We start from the raw sequence: 17,837 nt of genomic DNA on the forward strand, positions 1-17,837 counted from the left end.
TTCTTGTCTCGTCAGCCACATTCCTGCTGGCTCAGAGAGAACATTTGACTAAAACCCATTACAAAACACACACACTGCAGTACCAAAGTCACGTTTAATTATCCACAAAAAATTATGAACAAAACCTCTGTTAGGAAAACACAGTCAGTTGAGGAAAGAAAACCTGTTGAATCAGCCTCCGTAACCCCCAGCACAGATCAAATACCCATATTTCAGTGAGCCTGCAAGTCAGAGCAAAGGGTGGAGGAGGAGAAACACTAGCATAAAGATTTCTCCTATTGAGGATGCTACCACACCTTAGACCATGGGTAGGCAACCTAAGGCCCAGGGACCTGATCTGGCCCAATCGCCTTCTAAATCCGGCATGCGGACGGTCCGGGAATCAGCGTGTTTTTACATGAGTAGAACGTGTCCTTTTATTTAAAATGCATCTCTGGGTTATCTGTGGGGCCTGCCTGGTGTTTTTACATGAGTGGAATGTGTGCTTTTTACAGTGGTACCTCAGGTTACACATGCTTCAGGTTACATACGCTTCAGGTTACAGACTCCACTAACCCAGAAATATTACCTCGGGTTAAGAACTTTGCTTCAGGATGAGAACAGAAATCGTGCTCCGGCAGCACGGCGGCAGCAGCAGGAGGCCCCATTAGTTAAAGTGGTGCTTCAGGTTAAGAACAGTTTCAGGTTAAGAACGGACCTCCGGAACGAATTAACCTGAGGTACCACTGTATTTAAAATGCAATTCTGGGTTATTTGTGGGGCATAGGAATTCATTCACCCCCCCAAAAAATATAGACCGGCCCCCAACCAGGTCTGAGGGACAGTGGATCGGCCCCCTGCTGAAAAAAATTGCTGACCCCTGCCTTAGGCAGATGCTCTGGACAGCCCAGCCCAGCCACAACAAGGTCTTCCTTCCTAGTGTCCCTAAATTTCTTGGAGTGCATATTGGATTTTGCCTCCCAAGCAATAGCTCAAGTCTCTTCAGGGGAGAAGAAAGAGGGGGAGGTCCATTGCGTACCGTCTGAAACTGGCTCTGACCTACAGTGATGGCTAGGAAGTGGCCTTTGCTTCAGCTTAAAATAAATCAGCTGGTGTCATTTCCAAGAGGACTCTTTGAACTTGTGTGTAGCTATTGACCATGAGGGCAGGGGGAGGAAGACCCCCATCAGTTGTGAAGGTGGGCAAGAGGGGCACAGATAGTGAAAGACCACAGAGAGGGTGTCTGTGTGTGTTTAAAAGGGAGTGTTGTGCCTCTTGCTGGTGTGAATATCAGTTGAAAACCTTCCCAGGTTGAGAGCCTCCTAGTAGCAAGTTCTCCCTTGGCTGCTGAGCTCAGAAGCTGGTGTAGGCAGAGAGGTCATCCCGGAAGCCTGTCCGAAGGGCAGAAGTTAGTCTCTTCTGAAAAGGTGATGGGTTGCTGAATTCCTCTGTGATTTCCACAATGGACTTCCCTTTCGTCTCTGGGAGGAACAGGTAGAAGAAGATTCCTGACCCCACAAGGACAGCCATGAAGAGGAGGAAACAGAAAGGGCCCAGAGCATCCTGGAAATAAGATGGGGATTGGGGGGAGAGAGTGCAATGATCAACCCATTGAACAAGCCCTCTTTGTGCCCTTGCAATGTTTGTCCAGTTTTGGCCCGGGCCATATGGTGTCACAGCCGAGGCTACTGCGTTGGCCAGAAGGGAGAGGAGTCTGCAAACACTTGAAGCTGGGATTCAGACACAGGGGAGGAGAATCAGGAGAGAGATGAGGGCCAGACTAGACAGTGTGATTTTGTCACATAGTTTTCTTCTCTTCTCAATGGTGGCCACAGTGCACACGTGCAACCCTTTCCTCCTGAAGAATTTCCCCACCGAAAATCACCTCCCAATGTCCCCATTTGCTTCCCCCCCACCCCCCCCAGAGGGGGTTGAATTGATTTCAGGAGGGAAAGGTTGAAACTCCCTCTTCCCACATCCTGCTCCTGGTCTGGATTCTCCACCCTCACAACTCCTAATTAGGAGACATCTGAAGGCAGCCCTGTTTTGGGAAGTTTTTAATATCTGATAAATTATTGTATTTTAATCTTGTGTTGGAAGCCGCCCAGAGTGGTTGGAAACCCAGCCAGATGGGCGGGGTATAAATAATAAATTATTATTATTATTATTACTAATTAAAACAACAACAACAACATGAACCACAACGCTGTGTTTAACATTGTGTCTAGTTACCTCTCAGGGAGGCTGCCCTGGTGTTCAGGCCTGATGGCAGCAGCAAGGCAGGTCAGGTGTTGCAGGACCACGGAGAGCTCCACGGGAGCAAGTGGCTCCAACAAAGCCCGAGAACAGACATAACCCCTTTGTAAAGGTAAAGGTAAAAGGACCCCCTGACCATTAGGTCCAGTCGTGGCCAACTCTGATGTTGCGGCGCTCATCTCGCTTTACTGGTTGAGGGAGCCGGCATACAGCTTCTGGGTCATGTGGCCAGCATGACTAAGCCGCTTCTGGCGAACCAGAGCAGCGCACGGAAACGCTGTTTACCTTCCTGCCAGACCGGTACCTATTTATCTACTTGCACTTTGGCGTGCTTTCGAACTGCTAGGTTGGCAGGAGCAGGGACCGAGCAACGGGAGCTCACCCCGTCGCAGGGATTAGAACCGCCGACCTTCTGATCGGCAAGTCCTAGGCTCTGTGGTTTAACCCATAGCGCCACCTGCGTCCCTAAGAGGGTGAGGGAAAATACTGCATTGGCCGGGAATCGAACCCGGATCAACTGCTTGGAAGACAACTATGCTAACCACTATACCACCAACGTTTCAGATAACACCTTTGTGGAGAACTCTAAATGCTTAAAGAGCCTGAAGTTGGGCCTTCCGCCTTGGAGTGCTCCCTGTGCTGCTGGACTGGTAAGGCTCCTCAGGAGAAGGTACCTGCGAGGGGCCCATCTCTGGCCTGACAGGCCCTATTGGTACAGGAGTTTCTCCTGGGGGCTCCTAGCTGACAGCCTCAGGCTCAGTGGCTTCCTGCGCTGCGGCAGCCCCCTCAGAGCGCTTAACCTGGTGTGAAAGTTACTTGGTTATTATGCAAATAGGGGCAGGTCAAGTTCGGCCTTTTGGCCCATTTTTAGATACTTAGAAGTGCTTTTCATGTCATCCTGCACCTCAGGAGCTCCAGGTGATGGGATAATGTGCAACTGGTCAGCCATGGTCAGCCAGTGTGGCCTATGGTGATAATCATAATCATAATTTATGTATACCCTGCCCATCTGGCTGTGTTTCCTCAGCCACTCTGGGCGGCTCCCAACAGAATATTAAAAACCCAATAAAACACCAAACTTTAAAAACTTCCTTAAACAGGGCTGCCTTCAGATGTCTTCTCAAAGTCAGATTGTTGTTTATTTCCTTGACATCTGATGGGAGGGCGTTCCACAGGGAGGGCGCCACTACCGAGAAGGCCCTCTGTCTGGTTCCCTGTAACCTAACTTCTTGCAGTGAGGGAACCGCCAGAAGGCCCTTGGAGCTAGCGTTCAGTGTCCGGGCTGAGCGATGGGGGTGGAGATGCTCCTTCAGGTATACTGGGCCGAGGCTCCACAACCAGCCGCCTATCCATACCCCAGGGGTAGCAAGATGATGTGGTCTGCAAGCCACCTCATCCCTGGCCATTGGCCCTGCTGCCTGCCAGGACTGGTGTGGTTTGGAGTCCAGCAACCATACCTGAACCACATTGGCTCCCCCTGCACAGCACCACACTGGGTTCCATTGCCAAGGTGTGTAGCTGAGGGAGGGGGACTCCTGAAGCTATTCTGAGGAAATGGTTATCCAGAGAGACACTACAGATGCCGTAGGAGTCATGCGCATATCTCCTTGCCCTTGGGGCAGCACCAGGCTGCTCTCTTGAGCATGGGGCCATATAAGAATAACAACAATAATTTTATTATTTATACCCCGCTCGCTCGCCTGTGTTGCCCCAGCATTATTGGGGCCACAGAGAGAAGGCAGAAGCCGTGGCAGCAGGAAGGCAGGCTGGAAGGAGGTGTGCGTGCGTGTGTGTATGAACCTGACAGACACTGACCACAGCAAATGGGAAGGTGATTCCAATGACAAAGAGGCCGGCCCAATTCAGGCAGCCGCCAATCAGGAAAGCTGCTGGTCTGGAAGACTGGCTGAAGATTTCCATCATGACAGACATGGAGGCTCCATCTGAGGCAGGGAAAGACACAAGAAATCATATAATTGTAGAGGCATCTAGTCCAGCAGGAATCTATTGCCCAACATGGGGCTTGAAACCACAACTCTGAGATTCAGAGTCTCCTGTTCTACCGACTGTGAAATGCTTGGGGTTTTGGCATGTTCCTGGGTCTGGCCTTAGTGCAATTACTCCCCTTCCTCAGTGCTGTTGCCTAGCAGGACCTTGCAACTCACACCTGGAGGTGACATCCCCACCCTCCCCAACCAGGAGCAGTTGCCCCCAGCCCTGCCAGGGTAAAGGCCTCCTCTGTTAGCATTTCACTCCTCCGTTGCTGGATGTGCGATTGTTACATCACATGTCAGTGTTTACTTTCTAGGCTTGGAAAGTGTGAGAACGGAAGTCAGTCTTATCTCTCTTCCGTTGTACTGTACTTTTGGACTGTTTCTTTGTGTCCCTTGGAGAAGAACTGAGAGGACTCCATGATTGCTTTGTGCTGTATATAGGTATAGGTAAAGGTAAAGGGACCCCTGACCATTAGGTCCAGTCGTGGCCGACTCTGGGGTTGCGGCGATCATCTCACTTTATTGGCCGAGGCAGCCGGTGTATAGCTTCCGGGTCATGTGGCCAGCATGACTAAGCCGCTTCTGGCAAACCAGAGCAGCACACGGAAACGCCATTTACCTTACCGCCAGAGCGGTAGCTATTTATCTACTTGCACTTTGACGTTCTTTTGAACTGCTAGGTTGGCAGGAGCAGGGACCAAGCAATGGGAGCTCACCCCGTCACGGGGATTTGAACCGCCGACCTTCTGATCGGCAAGTCCTAGGCTCTGTGGTTTAACCCACAGCGCCACCCGCGTCCCTTGTGCTGTATATATTGCTTAATAAATACTTAGAATGCACACACCAAGCTCCACTTCGTTTCTGCTATACTCTGCAGAGTGCACATAGTCTTCTGATATGTAGCGCTATTGCTTGCCGGGACTGAAGATTTATGGATGTCCCGGGCTGCGCTTCATCAGGAAGACGCCTGGAGAGGTTTGTCTCATCCCGGGGGCTGCGTGTGCCCCCCAGGTATGTTCCGACATCCTCTACTTACTCGGTCCGATTCCAAAGAAGAGAACAAAGAGGAAAACCAGAGTGACGCTGCAGTACGACGCCCAGTGGGTTTTGTTCTAGGGGAGGGAGGAGGGGAAAAACGACAAGCGCCAATGAATTCACACTGGGTATTTAAAAAACCATACACTACTATTTCGTAAAGAAACCATCAAAGCAGTTTGCAACAACTGGACACAAAGCCATGCAATAGGCACCTTATAAAAACATGTTAAAACCAGAAATCAGCTAACTATTGAGTATTCCCAATTTCCCGCCTATCGGCAGGTGTTTAGAGGTTGAAACCGAAGGAGTCTGCTGAAGACTTGGGGAGGGGGAGCAGTGTTGTTTTGCCGCTGGACGCAAAACAGAAAATGGCACCCCCTCCTACTTTTTGGTGTTGCTGCTGACGGAGGCGACTAGAGGTGGTTTAGAGAAGATAAGGAGCACTGAAGGGTGTGTTGGGGAGTCTGGAGAGGAGCAGGGCAAGAAGCAAAGGAGACTGTAAGCAGCTGCCTCACATTGCCTCATGGGCAGGCCGGCCCTGGTGTACATGGGGTCTCATAGCTCCCTGCTTCATCTCTCTCTCTTGTGTTATAAGAATTCTAAAGTCTCAGATATTGAATAAACATTCATAAATGTAGAAGGCAAACACATACAGAACTGTATAAACCACGTGTCTGAAATAGTACAGGAGAGCAATCCTGAAGCCATTTTCTGACTCTCCCAAATTGACCTCAACTACAGTGGGTTACATACGCTTCAGGTTACAGACTCTGCTAACCCAGAAATAGTACCTCAGGTTAAGAACTTTGCTTCAGGATGAGAACAGAAATCACACAGCGGCAGCGGGAGGCCCCAATAGCTAAAGTGGTACCTCAAGTTAAGAACAGTTTCAGGTTAAGAACAGACCTCCATAACGAATTAAGTTCTTAACCCGAGGTACCACTGTATTCCTCTGCAAGGAGGAAGGAAATGGGAAAAGCTTTCCAATTGTCTTTGGACTTTAGGGGCTTGTACCTCTCTTTTCGAATACAGTCTGGCAGGTATCTGTTAAACCTGGCATGCCTAATCAGGCCCGCCAGTCAATTTAATCCGGCGCCCGAGGCAGTATATGTCCTTGGCTCTTACCTGTACTGAGAGAGTAATTGTGAGGAGAAAAAGGACAAGCGCCATCATGCCACAGCCCTGCCACAGGAGCGTCCGCCGTCCAAACCTCTCAATTGTCAGAATCTGAAGAAGGAGGAGGAAGAGTAATTATTATCATCATTATCATTATTTATTGCAATTCTTACTCTGTCTTGACCATGAGGCCTCAGGGCGAGTTACAGCCTATGAAAACATAGTTCAGTTGAAACGATAACCCCTCTAAACACACACCAGGGAGGAGACAAGAAAATGGTTCTTCCATTTCCAAAAGGCTGGAGCAAAAAGGCGCATCTGCAGCAGCCTATGGCTGGCGTGAAGAGACGGTACCAGGCGGCACACCAATGGGGAAGGAGGAAAGGAGCTCCACACACTCTTGCGCCTCAGTGGAAAATGGCAGAAAAAAGGGGACTGTCTGGGAAAGGGTCTTACACAGAGGAAGGAGGAGAGGAGCTCGCAGAAGCCCACCCCCAGCGAGACGTAAGGGAGGAGGTCCTCTGCAAAACCCGCTGTGCGGAAGACTTCGAAAGTGTAGAAATAGACCTGTGGAGAAAGGAAGGAGATAATAATAATAATAATAATAATAATAATAATAATAATAATAATAATAATAATTTTTATTTATACCCCGCCCTCCCCAGCCAAGGCTGGGCTCAGGGCGGCTAACAAGCAAGTCGAATGAATCCAACTTAAAAACAAGATTAAAATACAACATTAAAATCTTGAAACATTAAAATATTAAAATGCAGCCTCATCACAGGAGGAGAAAGGAAAAAGATGTCAAAAGGGGCTCTTGTTGGCTGCTCCCACCTCCAGGGCAACCCTGGGGGGGGGGCATTGCACACTTGCCAACTTGGTCTCACAACAGCTGGCATTAAGATTAAGGCAACCAAAGCAAATGGGCGAAGGAGCCTGTCATCAAGGGAGAGTTTCATGTGTTCAGATACAGATTTCCTGTGCTTTGGCTGCCTTGGGCTATGGCTGCAGATGCTCCCCCCCCCCCAGCGCAGGTGAGTCTTCAGGGCAGCCAGCTCGGAGCACTTTCACACCTGAACCTTCACACCTGCCTCCAGCTGGCACCCCATGGAAATGCGAATCCTACCCAGGCCAGAATGCCTGTTTGCATCTGAAGAGCCTGTCTCCTGCATCGCCACTGATCAGGCACCCAAGTAAAATATTAGCAGAGAAGATTGTTAAGCCTCACGTGTCAAAACACTGGTAAGAGAGAAGGTCTTGGAAGGAGAGGCCCTGTCCTCTGGCTGCTGCCTTCAGCTATACTTGTCAGCCTCCCCAACCCATCAAGGCTCCTTTCCATTCCTGAAGATTATTAGAGTTCAGAAGTGTTTGTGATGCTAAACCTCAGTCTGCCTTTCTGCAGTGTAAACCCATTGCTTCTATCACCCATTATCCTCTTCTTCCTCCCAGCCCTGTCAGTTGGGTGATCCAGTCTACACCTTTTCTTCCTTAGCTGTGCTTGTTTTCTGTCTGCGGATCTAGACACATCAAAGAAGCATTTCAGTTAAACGCCGTTGCAAACTTTGCATGAAAAATCGGGTTAGCACAAACGGAACTCCACAGCGCCACCTGGTGTCACCGTGTTAGAATGCACAAACAACGCACGTAAAGCGCTTTTTCTTTGCCAATGTAGCTGAGTCCCTCCAAACCCAAAGGCAGGGCTGTTCATTGTTGCAGCCAAGGGGAGCCTTTAGAACTCAACTGCGTTGATGCCGCAGAGCTGGAGGGTGACAACGACCGCCACGAGGATGTGCAGCTGCCGACGCAGGGACTGGTCTCTGAGCAGCTCTCTCGCACTCAGGACTTTGGTGCTGTTTTCCGCTTCCTGCTTCAGGTCACTGAGTTCCTGCTGGTGATCTTCTTGGCCCCAGAGCTGGTGCATGGCTGGGAGATGGTGGGGAGAAGAGGAAGGAGCCAGACTTACTGACAAATCCAGGAGGGAGGTGTTATGTACTGAGTTGAATAGGATCCAAAATGCAGCAGTCTGATTGGTCCTAGAACAATAGGATCCAAATGCAGCAGTCTGATTGGCCTACCCTAGAACAATAGGATTCAGAATGCAGCAGTCTGATTGGTCCTAGAACAATAGGATCCAAATGCAGCAGTCTGATTGGCCTACCCTAGAACAATAGGATTCAGAAAGCAGCAGTCTGATTGGTCCTAGAACAATAGGATTCAGAATGCAGCAATCTGATTGGTCCTAGAACAATAGGATTCAGAATGCAGCAATCTGATTGGTCCTAGAACAATAGGATTCAGAATGCAGCAGTCTGGTTGGTCCTAGAACAATAGGATCCAAATGCAGCAGTCTGATTGGTCCTAGAACAATAGGATCCAGAATGCAGCAGTCTGATTGGCCTACCCTAGAACAATAGGATTCAGAATGCAGCAGTCTGATTGGTCCTAGAACAATAGGATTCAGAATGCAGCAGTCTGATTGGTCCTAGAACAATAGGAACCAGAACACAGCAGTCTGATTGGTCCTAGAACAATAGGATCCAAAATGCAGCAGTCTGATTGGTCCTAGAACAATAGGATCCAAAATGCAGCAGTCTGATTGGTCCTAGAACAATAGGATCCAGAATGCAGCAGCCTGATTGGTCCACAGGAGCCACCCAGTCCAACTCCAGGTGGAAGTGAATCCGCAACCTGATTGGCCTACAGGAGAATCCTGGAATTAGCCAGTCACGTGGGGCCCATTGTGTAAATAATGTATATAAAGCAGACATTCTGGGGGGGACCTTCCATTCCTCCTCACCACTATGAGCTGAATAAAGAGCATGAAAGCCACAGCCCTTGGAGCCAAAGGAGGTGGCAATTGCAGCAGACCTTGGCAAGTGGAGGGGGATTGTGTAGATGCTGCCAGGAGGGTCCTGGCATCGGGACCTATGTGGATGTCTAGATCCTGTAGGCTAGGGCGGTCCAAGGTAAAATTAAGCAATTCCAATGCCACTTCTAACAATAATACTTTACATATGGGGTGAGGGTTGTCGTGAAGAACTGGCAGGCCCAAGGAGGTTTTAAACTGCCCCTTCCACCTCAAGAACCCCACTTTTTTCCCTGGAAAATGTGTATGTGAGAGATGAAGCGTTGGCCAAGATGTTGCCTAGTCTCTTCCCCCCTTCCTGTTTTCTATCCCCCTTTCTCCCCAGGGCAGTCCTTGGAGGCCTCACCCTTCACGCAGGCGCCTTCGTTTCCCTTCTGGATCAAGAGGTACGGAGGAGATTCGGGGAAGAAGGGCAGAGTTAGCAGCTGGAGGAAGGCTGTGGCCCCAATGAAGGCCAGGAGTGAAGGCCAGGAGGACTCTGTGCCCAGGCACTCCCTGCAGAGGAGGAGAAGGAGGATCAGGCGAGGCTTCACGTGGAATCAGAGCACAGGTCCGCTCAGCTTGGTCCATGCTCAGGAGGCGGTGGTCAGAGAGCTGGTACCGTGGCCCAGCCAGAGAAAGGGAGCCTTCTATCCACCCCGGGAGGTGCAAGTACCTGAGCCCAAGGATTTGGCCCAAGGATTTCCCCAAGGACCAAAAGAAGGCGGACGTGGCGTTTGCGAAGCCCCGGAGCTTCTTGGGCGAAACTTCTCCAGCATACTGGGGGTGGATGGTCAAGCAAAAGCCTGGGGCACAGGGGGAGAGAAGGGCAAGAGAGAAACAGAGTCAAAAGGGAGAGAAGCACCCCAAGAAAAGGGGCTGACGTGGCCGTGAGCTGAACCAAAGAGACCACGGACGTATGAACCCAACCCCTTACAAAATCCACCCACCCACCTGCCCCAGAATGGTTGTCCATTCTGTGGCACAAGCCATAGCTGTCAACGCTTCCCTTTTTTAAAGGGAAATTCCCTTATTCCCTTGTATGCCCCATGGAGGACCTTAAGGTCCATATCTAGCGACACCCTAGAGGTCCCAGGCCCTAAGGAAGTTAGATTAGCCTCAACCAGAGCCAGGGCCTTCTCAACACTGGCTCCAGCCTGGTGGAATGCTCTGTCTCTTGAGACCAGGGCCCTATGGGATCTGATCTCTTTCCGCAGGGCCTGTAAGACAGAGTTGTTCCACCTGGCCTTTGGCTCAGAATCAGTTTGATTCCCTCCCCCTTTTTCCTTTCTCCTCCTATGATGAGATTGCTCCCTAATTGTTTTAATGTTGTATCATAATCTTTTAAATTGTATTTTAATCAACTTGTTTTTATTATTGGTTGTTAGCCGCCCTGAGCCCGGTCTTGGCTGGGGAGGGCGTGGTATAAATAAATTATTATTATTATTATTATTATTATTATTATTATTATTATTATTATTATTCTGAATAGGATTCCTCGCAAGGAAAGGGAAACGTTGACAGCTATGGCACAAGCCCCTTGCTCCCTTCAAATGGAGAGGGGAGTTGGGAGGTTTCAGTGGGGAGCTGCCCCTTGCCAGCTGACGGCAACGCCTGGGCTCTGGAGTCCTCACAAGGCTACCGTAATGATGCCCCAAGACCTTACCGGCGCTTACGCCGAAGAGGAACCGCCCAATCAGGATCATCTCGAAGGACTTGGCTCTCTTGCTGAAGGCCACGAGCAGAGCCGTCGCGAGGATGAGCAGGTCAGTCCCCAGCATGGTCCTCTTCCTGCATCCGAGGGCACAGAAATGGGGTGGCAGAGGGGACGCGGAGAGCGGGAGGGAGATCACTCACATCTGGCCTGCTGCAGAACCTCTGACAAGCCCCAATTTGTTCAGAGCTTCCTAAGCCAGTGGAAAGCAGCCTTCCTGCCAGGGCCAGCCCAGGACATTTTGCTGCCTGAGGCCACCATTTCCAAAAGCAGAAGATCCTGTGTGCATTGGCCATGGGATGGCAGCAGCTTCCACTGCAACCAAGGACAGCAAATGAACTTAGGGTAGGATTACCAGATGTCCCCGGGGACAGTCCCCGGATTTGCAAATCTGTCCCCGGACAAATTCCGTCCCCAGAATGTCCCCAGATTTGCAAATCTGTCCCCGGGAAACGTAGCAGCGTCAGCTCTGGCTGGCTTCAGGAGCTGCCCGCTGCTGTGGCGCCCACCATTTTCCCTTGCCGGAACTTCCGGCGTGTTTGGATAAGATACAAAGATCTATTGGAAAATAAAACCCCTAGATGGGTGTCACCAGTGGAGGCTAAAGCAGTGAAGAAACTCAATATGGAGGTCGGATGGCCGAAGTATTGGGAAATTTTAGAACAGGATGGAGATAAGTTCAAACTACAAAGTCATGAGAAATTGAAACATAAAGTACAAAATTGGTTTCAATATCGTCAAATAGTGGAATTTTTCAAACAGGACAGGAAAATCGGTTTCCAGGTGGAAAAATCAAAATTAGAAACTGAACTGTTAGAACCCAACACTAAGAATTTATCTAGAATGTATAACTTGTTGCTGAAATGGAATACACAGGATGAAACAGTTAAATCGGCTATGATTAAGTGGGCACAGGATGTTGGACATAACATTATGTCAGCTGACTGGGAATGGTTATGGAACACCGGCATTAAGTTTACGGCATGTAATGCCTTAAAGGAAAACATCATGAAAATGGTTTATAGGTGGTACATGACCCCAGTCAAGCTGGCAAAAATTTATCATTTGCCCGATAACAAATGTTGGAAGTGTAAAGAGACTGAAGGTACCTTCTACCACCTTTGGTGGACATGCCCGAAGATTAAGGCCTTCTGGGAAATGATCTATAATGAAATGAAAAAGGTACTCAAATGTACCTTTCCTAAAAAACCAGAGGCCTTTCTCTTGGGCATTGTCGGCCAATTGGTGACAAAGAAGGATAGAACTTTTTTCATGTACGCTACAACAGCAGCAAGAATACTCATCGCAAAGTATTGGAAGACACAAGATTTACCCACTCTGGAAGAATGGCAGATGAAAGTGATGGACTATATGACATTGGCCGAGATGACAGGCAGAATCCGTGACCAACGAAAACAGACGGTGGAAGAAGAATGGAGAAAATTTAAAAGTTATCTTAAGGACTACTATAAACTTAATGAATGCTAAAATGTTGTGGTTTCCAGAAACAAGGGGGTACAGGGATATAAGGTTAGAATATAAAAGAGGACTAAGATGACAGAGATTGGAAAGTAACAATTGGGAGTTGCTAGTTGAATTATGGACATTGGGATGCAGAGAGGGGGGGTATGGGGAAGTCCAAGAAAAGAGGTTTATGAAAATAGGTTTGAAACTATACGTGTATGTTTGTCATTTTAAGTGTTTTTCTTAAAAATTTTGTAAAACCAATAAAAATTTTATAAAAAAAAAAAGAGAAAAAATGGCGGGCGCCACGGCAGCAGGCAGCGAGCAGCTCCTGAAGCCAGCCAGAGCCAACTGCGCTACCAGGCTGGCTCTGGGCTGCTGACTGCCGCTGCTGCCGCCATTTCCGAAGGGGAACTGGGGACGTCTGGCAGTACAGATCTCCTGCTCTCTTCCCCCTTTGTTTTGACTGATCTTCCGTTGCCCAGCTTTTTAAAAAAACTCTGCGCATTTATGTTTCACAGGGTGCGAAAGAAGGGCTTTGCACCTTTATACAATATGCATGTGTGCTTGGGGCCAGGATCTTTTGCCTCACCATCCCCACTACTGACTCCCTCTTGCTACTCAGCTTAAAAAAAAAAAGAAGTGTCCCCGAATTCATTGAAAAAAATCTGGTAGCCATAGCTTAGGGGGTTGCCGAGAGAGAAGGAATAACTCTGTCCTTTTCCAGCACCTCCCTTGCCGTTGTTTTGCAGCATTTGACTCCTGAGTAGGGACAGCACTGATTCTGGCTCTGGCTGCCTTGGACTGCAGAGCGCTAGAGGAGGCACCAGAAATAACAGCTGTCCCAAGAGAAGCAGGATTTCTCATGCGCCAGGATCTCTCACACCCTTTTATAAATTCAGCTGTAAGAAAACTCAATCAGGGAATCTCTCAGCAGCTAGGTTTTAACACAGAGCCAGAGGGCAAGATGGATGTGTACCAAAGTTCAGAGAGTTCTTTTCTGACAACCTGTTTGGAGTATTACATACTTGCCATATTTTACAGTCAGGTAGGCACTGCAGAGGCAGCCCAGAAATCCTCCTGCCCCATAGATAGACACAATGAATGACCACAGGAACAAGAGGGCACCTTCAGGCAGCGGGGAGCCAGAGCGTTCAAGCCAGGTCTCATTCATGAATTTCTTGATATACTAGGGAGGAAAGGAAGGAAGGAAGGAAGGAAGGAAGGAAGGAAGGAAGGAAGGAAGGAAGGAAGGAAGGGGGAGTTGAGGCATCAGCTAATGCTTCTTCATCATCATCATCATCATCATCATCATCATCATGCAGAATTACTTCTTAACCCTTTAAAAGTGTTTGCTTCCCTACCCACACCAAAAAGATATTTTGGGATTATTTCTCTGCTCAGATATCAAAAGTGTCATAAATTCCAATTGCAAACCAGCAGCAAATGAGATGAAACAGAAATTTCAGCCTTGGAAAATGCATACATTATAATCTCATGGTTTGGGAAAAGAGCATTGGTCAAGTTGTTTATTATTCCTAAATGAGTACAGTGGTACCTTGGGTGTCAAACTTAATCTGTTCCGGGAGTCCCTTTGACTCCCAAAATTGTTCAAAAACCAAGGCGCGGCTTCCGATTAGCTGCAGAAGCTTCCTACAGTCAAGCGGAAGCTGCTTCGGATGTTTGGCTTCCAAAAAATGTTTACAAACCGGAAACTTACTTCCGGGTTTGCAGCGGTCGGGAGCTGATTTGTTTGGGAGCCAAGCCGTTCGAGAACCAAGGTCCCGCTGTATTCCTGTCTCAAGTTCTGCTGTTGAAAGAAACGCACTGCAAATTTTCAAAATGTCAAGAGAGTATTTTAGAACATTGCTCAAATGGAAGGACTCTTTTTCGGGGACTTTCTAGCAGGCAAAGAAGACACACTTCTCAGTGCTCTCCAGTTAAAGCAAACGACCATCAGCTCATTCAGAGTTACTGCAAGCCTCAGCTCCTGCTCAGTCCAGCTACAACAGGTATATACCCTGTACCTCCAAACAGTGCTTTTTTTCTAGAAAAAGAGGCGCACGTAATCACCATGAAATTGTTACAGTAAGTGCCACACATTTTAACAAAAAAGAGAGGTGCCCCTGCTGCGTACTCTTGAGTACCCCCTTGGTGTGTGTGTGTGTGGGGGAGTACTTCCTTCAAAGCACCTCCCCCCGCCCAAGAATAATGGGAACTATAGTTTACTCCTCACATAGCTACAATTCCCAACACCCTTAATGAATTACACTGGTACCTCTAGATGCAAACGCAACCCGCGTCTGCGCATGCACGGGTCGCGATTCGCCGCTTCCGCGCATGTGCGTGACGTCCTTTTGAGCATCTGCGCATGCGCAAACTGCGAAACCCGGAAGTAACGCACTCTGTTACTGCCGGGTCACTGTGGAGCGCAACCCGAAAATATTCATCCCGAAGCTACTTCAACCCGAGGATACAGCTCATCTGCTACCCTGGTTAAAAGCCTTCTGAATAAGCCGGGGGGGGGGGCGGGTGTTAATCTTAAATCCAATTCAGTTCCCTTCCTCCCCAGTCTCAAACTGAGGCACCAGCAAATCAATTCTGTTTGACCAGCTAAACCTATGGAAAGAAAGTCTTCCTTCATCACCTTCTGCCTCCTCCTGGACCATGGATGGTGCAGGAGGCAGCTATGGAATGTAACCAGGGTGAGCATCGCTTGGTGGAGAGGAGGCAGGCTGTTTGGTCAGTCGTTGCTCCTGCTCACCCCCTCCACCGGGTGCAGCTGCTTAAGGGGCTGCTTACCATGGAGGGATAGTTGATCACAGAAATCTGATAGCCAATCTGGAGGTTGCCACCAATCCCCAGCACGAGGATCATTTGGTAAAACTTCCGGTGCCGAATCTGCGGTGGGAGACAAAAGACACAAGAGCCTGGAGGAAAGAAAGGCCACCCGTCACCCTTCCTCAAAGCGCCCATAGAAAATGGGTTCGAATCTCAGGGGACCATGCTCAGAGGTGATGCAGGGGGCGGGGTGGTATTTGGGACGCCCTTGCTGGCTAGCTTTTCTCTCTCTCACACACACAGAAAAAGAGAGCTCAACTTTGATTTTGGAATGATCATTTTTGTTTGACGCTTTAACATTATGAGGCCAAAGATCAGGGAGGGTGTGAGGAGGAGAGAAGTTCGGACAGATGTGGTTAGCACCATCTTATATCAGGACTTTTAGAACCTTCTAGAAATTGAAAAGGAAGCCCTGAGGAACTGCCAGCCAGAGCTCACTTGGGTCCAAACCAGGCAAACTCTGGTCCTCCAGATGTTTGGGACTACAATTCCCATCATCCCTAGCTAACAGGACCAGTGGTCAGGGATGATGGGAATTGTAGTCCCAAACATCTGGAGGGCCGGACTTTGCCTATGCCTGGTCCAAACCAAAATAATGTGGGGGGGAGGGCAGGCCTGCAGATGAGACAGCACACCTTCCTACCAGGGGGGGAGGTGGATGAGGTTGAGGGCATCCTGACCCCGACTTTGACCGCAGCAATTGACCCACAGCCTCATGATTCACGCTGAGGAGTAGGCAGGCTGGGCTGGACTGGGCTGGAGAGGATGAGCTATCTGGTCCCAACTGAGTAGAGCCTGAGAAGGAACGCTCGTCTTCCTGGGGGGGGGGGGGCCTCTCGCAGACCAACCTGGGAGCTAATTCCTCCTCCCGTAACCACCCTCTTAACAAAGCCCATGTTACTCACCAGCCCAGAGAACCGGCCCTCCATTCTGCACCAGAAAGCAGCTTTCGGAGGGGAAGGAAAGGAGGAAGGGGAGTCCGGCTGGAAGGGCATGTGTGTCTCAGGCTCCTTCGCTGCCATGTGGGCGGCTTGGGCGGAAACCATGACACCAGAGTTAAAATTAACTGCCTGGCTGTGCCCTTCATGCCTGTTTCGATCAACCATTAATGACATACACAGCCCAAGACTAGAAAGCTCCATTGGGCAAAAGGTAAAACTCACCCAGGTGTGAAATCGAGACACGAGGACCAGTCACGTTGGCCTCCGGCGTCATCCTCCCCACCCACCCAGCCCGGTGACATCAGCCTTATCTGCTGCCCATCAGTTTTGGTCTCAGTCTGTCGCACCTGAAGTCTCTGCAGAGCATTTCCTGCTGCAAATTCCAGGCTCCATATAAGCAGAATCCCCCAAATATTTACCGTATTTTTCCATGTATAAGATGCCCCCATGTATTTTGAATAAACATACACAAATTTATTGATTGTTAACATAACAGACAGATAATTTAAGGATCTTTACAATTTTACAATATGCAGAGAATAACGGGTTGAAAAATCAGAGAAAGGAGCTGAGGGAAGTCTTGGGAGGGAGGGAGGGTCTTTTTTGGGGAGGGGAAAAATGGGGGGAAATAATGAAGATATGTTTTGATTATCTGTTATGTTGAAATTCTTAATATTAATTTTTTTAAAAAAATATGCCACCATGTATAAGACGTCCCCTATTTTTAGGAACCGCAATTTAAGAAAATAGGGGGGAGACTGCCCTGTGTATAAGACGACCCACTGTTTTTCCACATAATTTTAAAGTAAAAAACCCTAGTCTTATACACGGGAAAGTACGGTATTTGGAAGACCTTACTAAGACCCAGCAACTGGGTCTGCCAGCCAAAATGGGTCTCCCCTCCTTCTCCAGCCTATTGTATTCACTCCCTCCCTAGGGCAGATTGGAGATTTCTTGGCCCCACACGACAGGGACCCAATCCCTATTCCCCCACTGCAAGTTCCCTGTAACAGCAGCACTATTTTTTCCCCTTTTAATTTTATTTATGCTTTTCAGGTTTATACATTTCACTAATTTTACCATCATCTTAACATTTCAAAACTCGACTTGCTTCCCCCTCTTTCTGCGGTTCCTTAAATTTATTTTTAATATCTTCTGCATATCCAAATTAACTTCATTTGCTCATTTGTTCATCCACTTTAAATATATACTCTTACAAAACTGCAGGTTATTGCAATCATCCTGCCAATGTTCGTATCTGTTTACAATTTATCTGTGAATATCCAATAAACCATTTCCACTCTCTTATTGAAAGTTTGTGGTTTTGATGTCTTATTCTTCCGGTAAAAGTTTCGCCGTTTCTGCATATTCCATAAGTTTTTTCATTCAGCAGCATTATTAGGTGATCGAGGTGAAGCCTGGCAATGGGTTCGCTTAAGGACAATTTGACATCTTTGGCAGCTCCCCAGCTGATGCTTTAAGGGGTCATTCTGAAGTGCTTTTGAAAACAGGTACTGGAGATTTCTTCCATGTATGCGATAAGACCCCCTGCGTTGCAAGGGGTTGGACTAGATTACCGCTGGGGGTCCCTTTCCAACCCTATAATTCTACGATCAAGAAACAGAGCAAGCACAAACGTGTGGGGATCT

The 17,837-nt window shown here is 48.6% G+C and overlaps 1 protein-coding gene across 1 annotated transcript; it reads right to left on the minus strand.

Moving 5' to 3' along the window:
• Nucleotides 1-75: 75 nt before the first annotated feature.
• On the minus strand, nt 76-16,430 carry LOC310694882 (solute carrier family 2, facilitated glucose transporter member 11-like). The gene is made up of 12 exons (XM_083478675.1): nt 16,153-16,430; nt 15,209-15,307; nt 13,435-13,595; nt 10,895-11,019; nt 9,905-10,034; nt 9,596-9,744; nt 8,125-8,306; nt 6,840-6,950; nt 6,393-6,494; nt 5,266-5,341; nt 4,051-4,178; nt 76-1,542 (listed from the first exon to the last, which is right to left on the minus strand). Exons 1-12 carry the CDS (start codon nt 16,387-16,389, stop codon nt 1,333-1,335), a joined length of 1,710 nt encoding a protein of 569 aa, XP_083334801.1. The 5' UTR covers nt 16,390-16,430; the 3' UTR covers nt 76-1,332.
• Between the last annotated feature and the right edge of the window lie 1,407 nt (nt 16,431-17,837).

Source organism: Podarcis liolepis, assembly GCF_965112155.1.
Source record: "Podarcis liolepis genome assembly, chromosome: 15".
Lineage (NCBI taxonomy): Eukaryota > Metazoa > Chordata > Lepidosauria > Squamata > Lacertidae > Podarcis > Podarcis liolepis.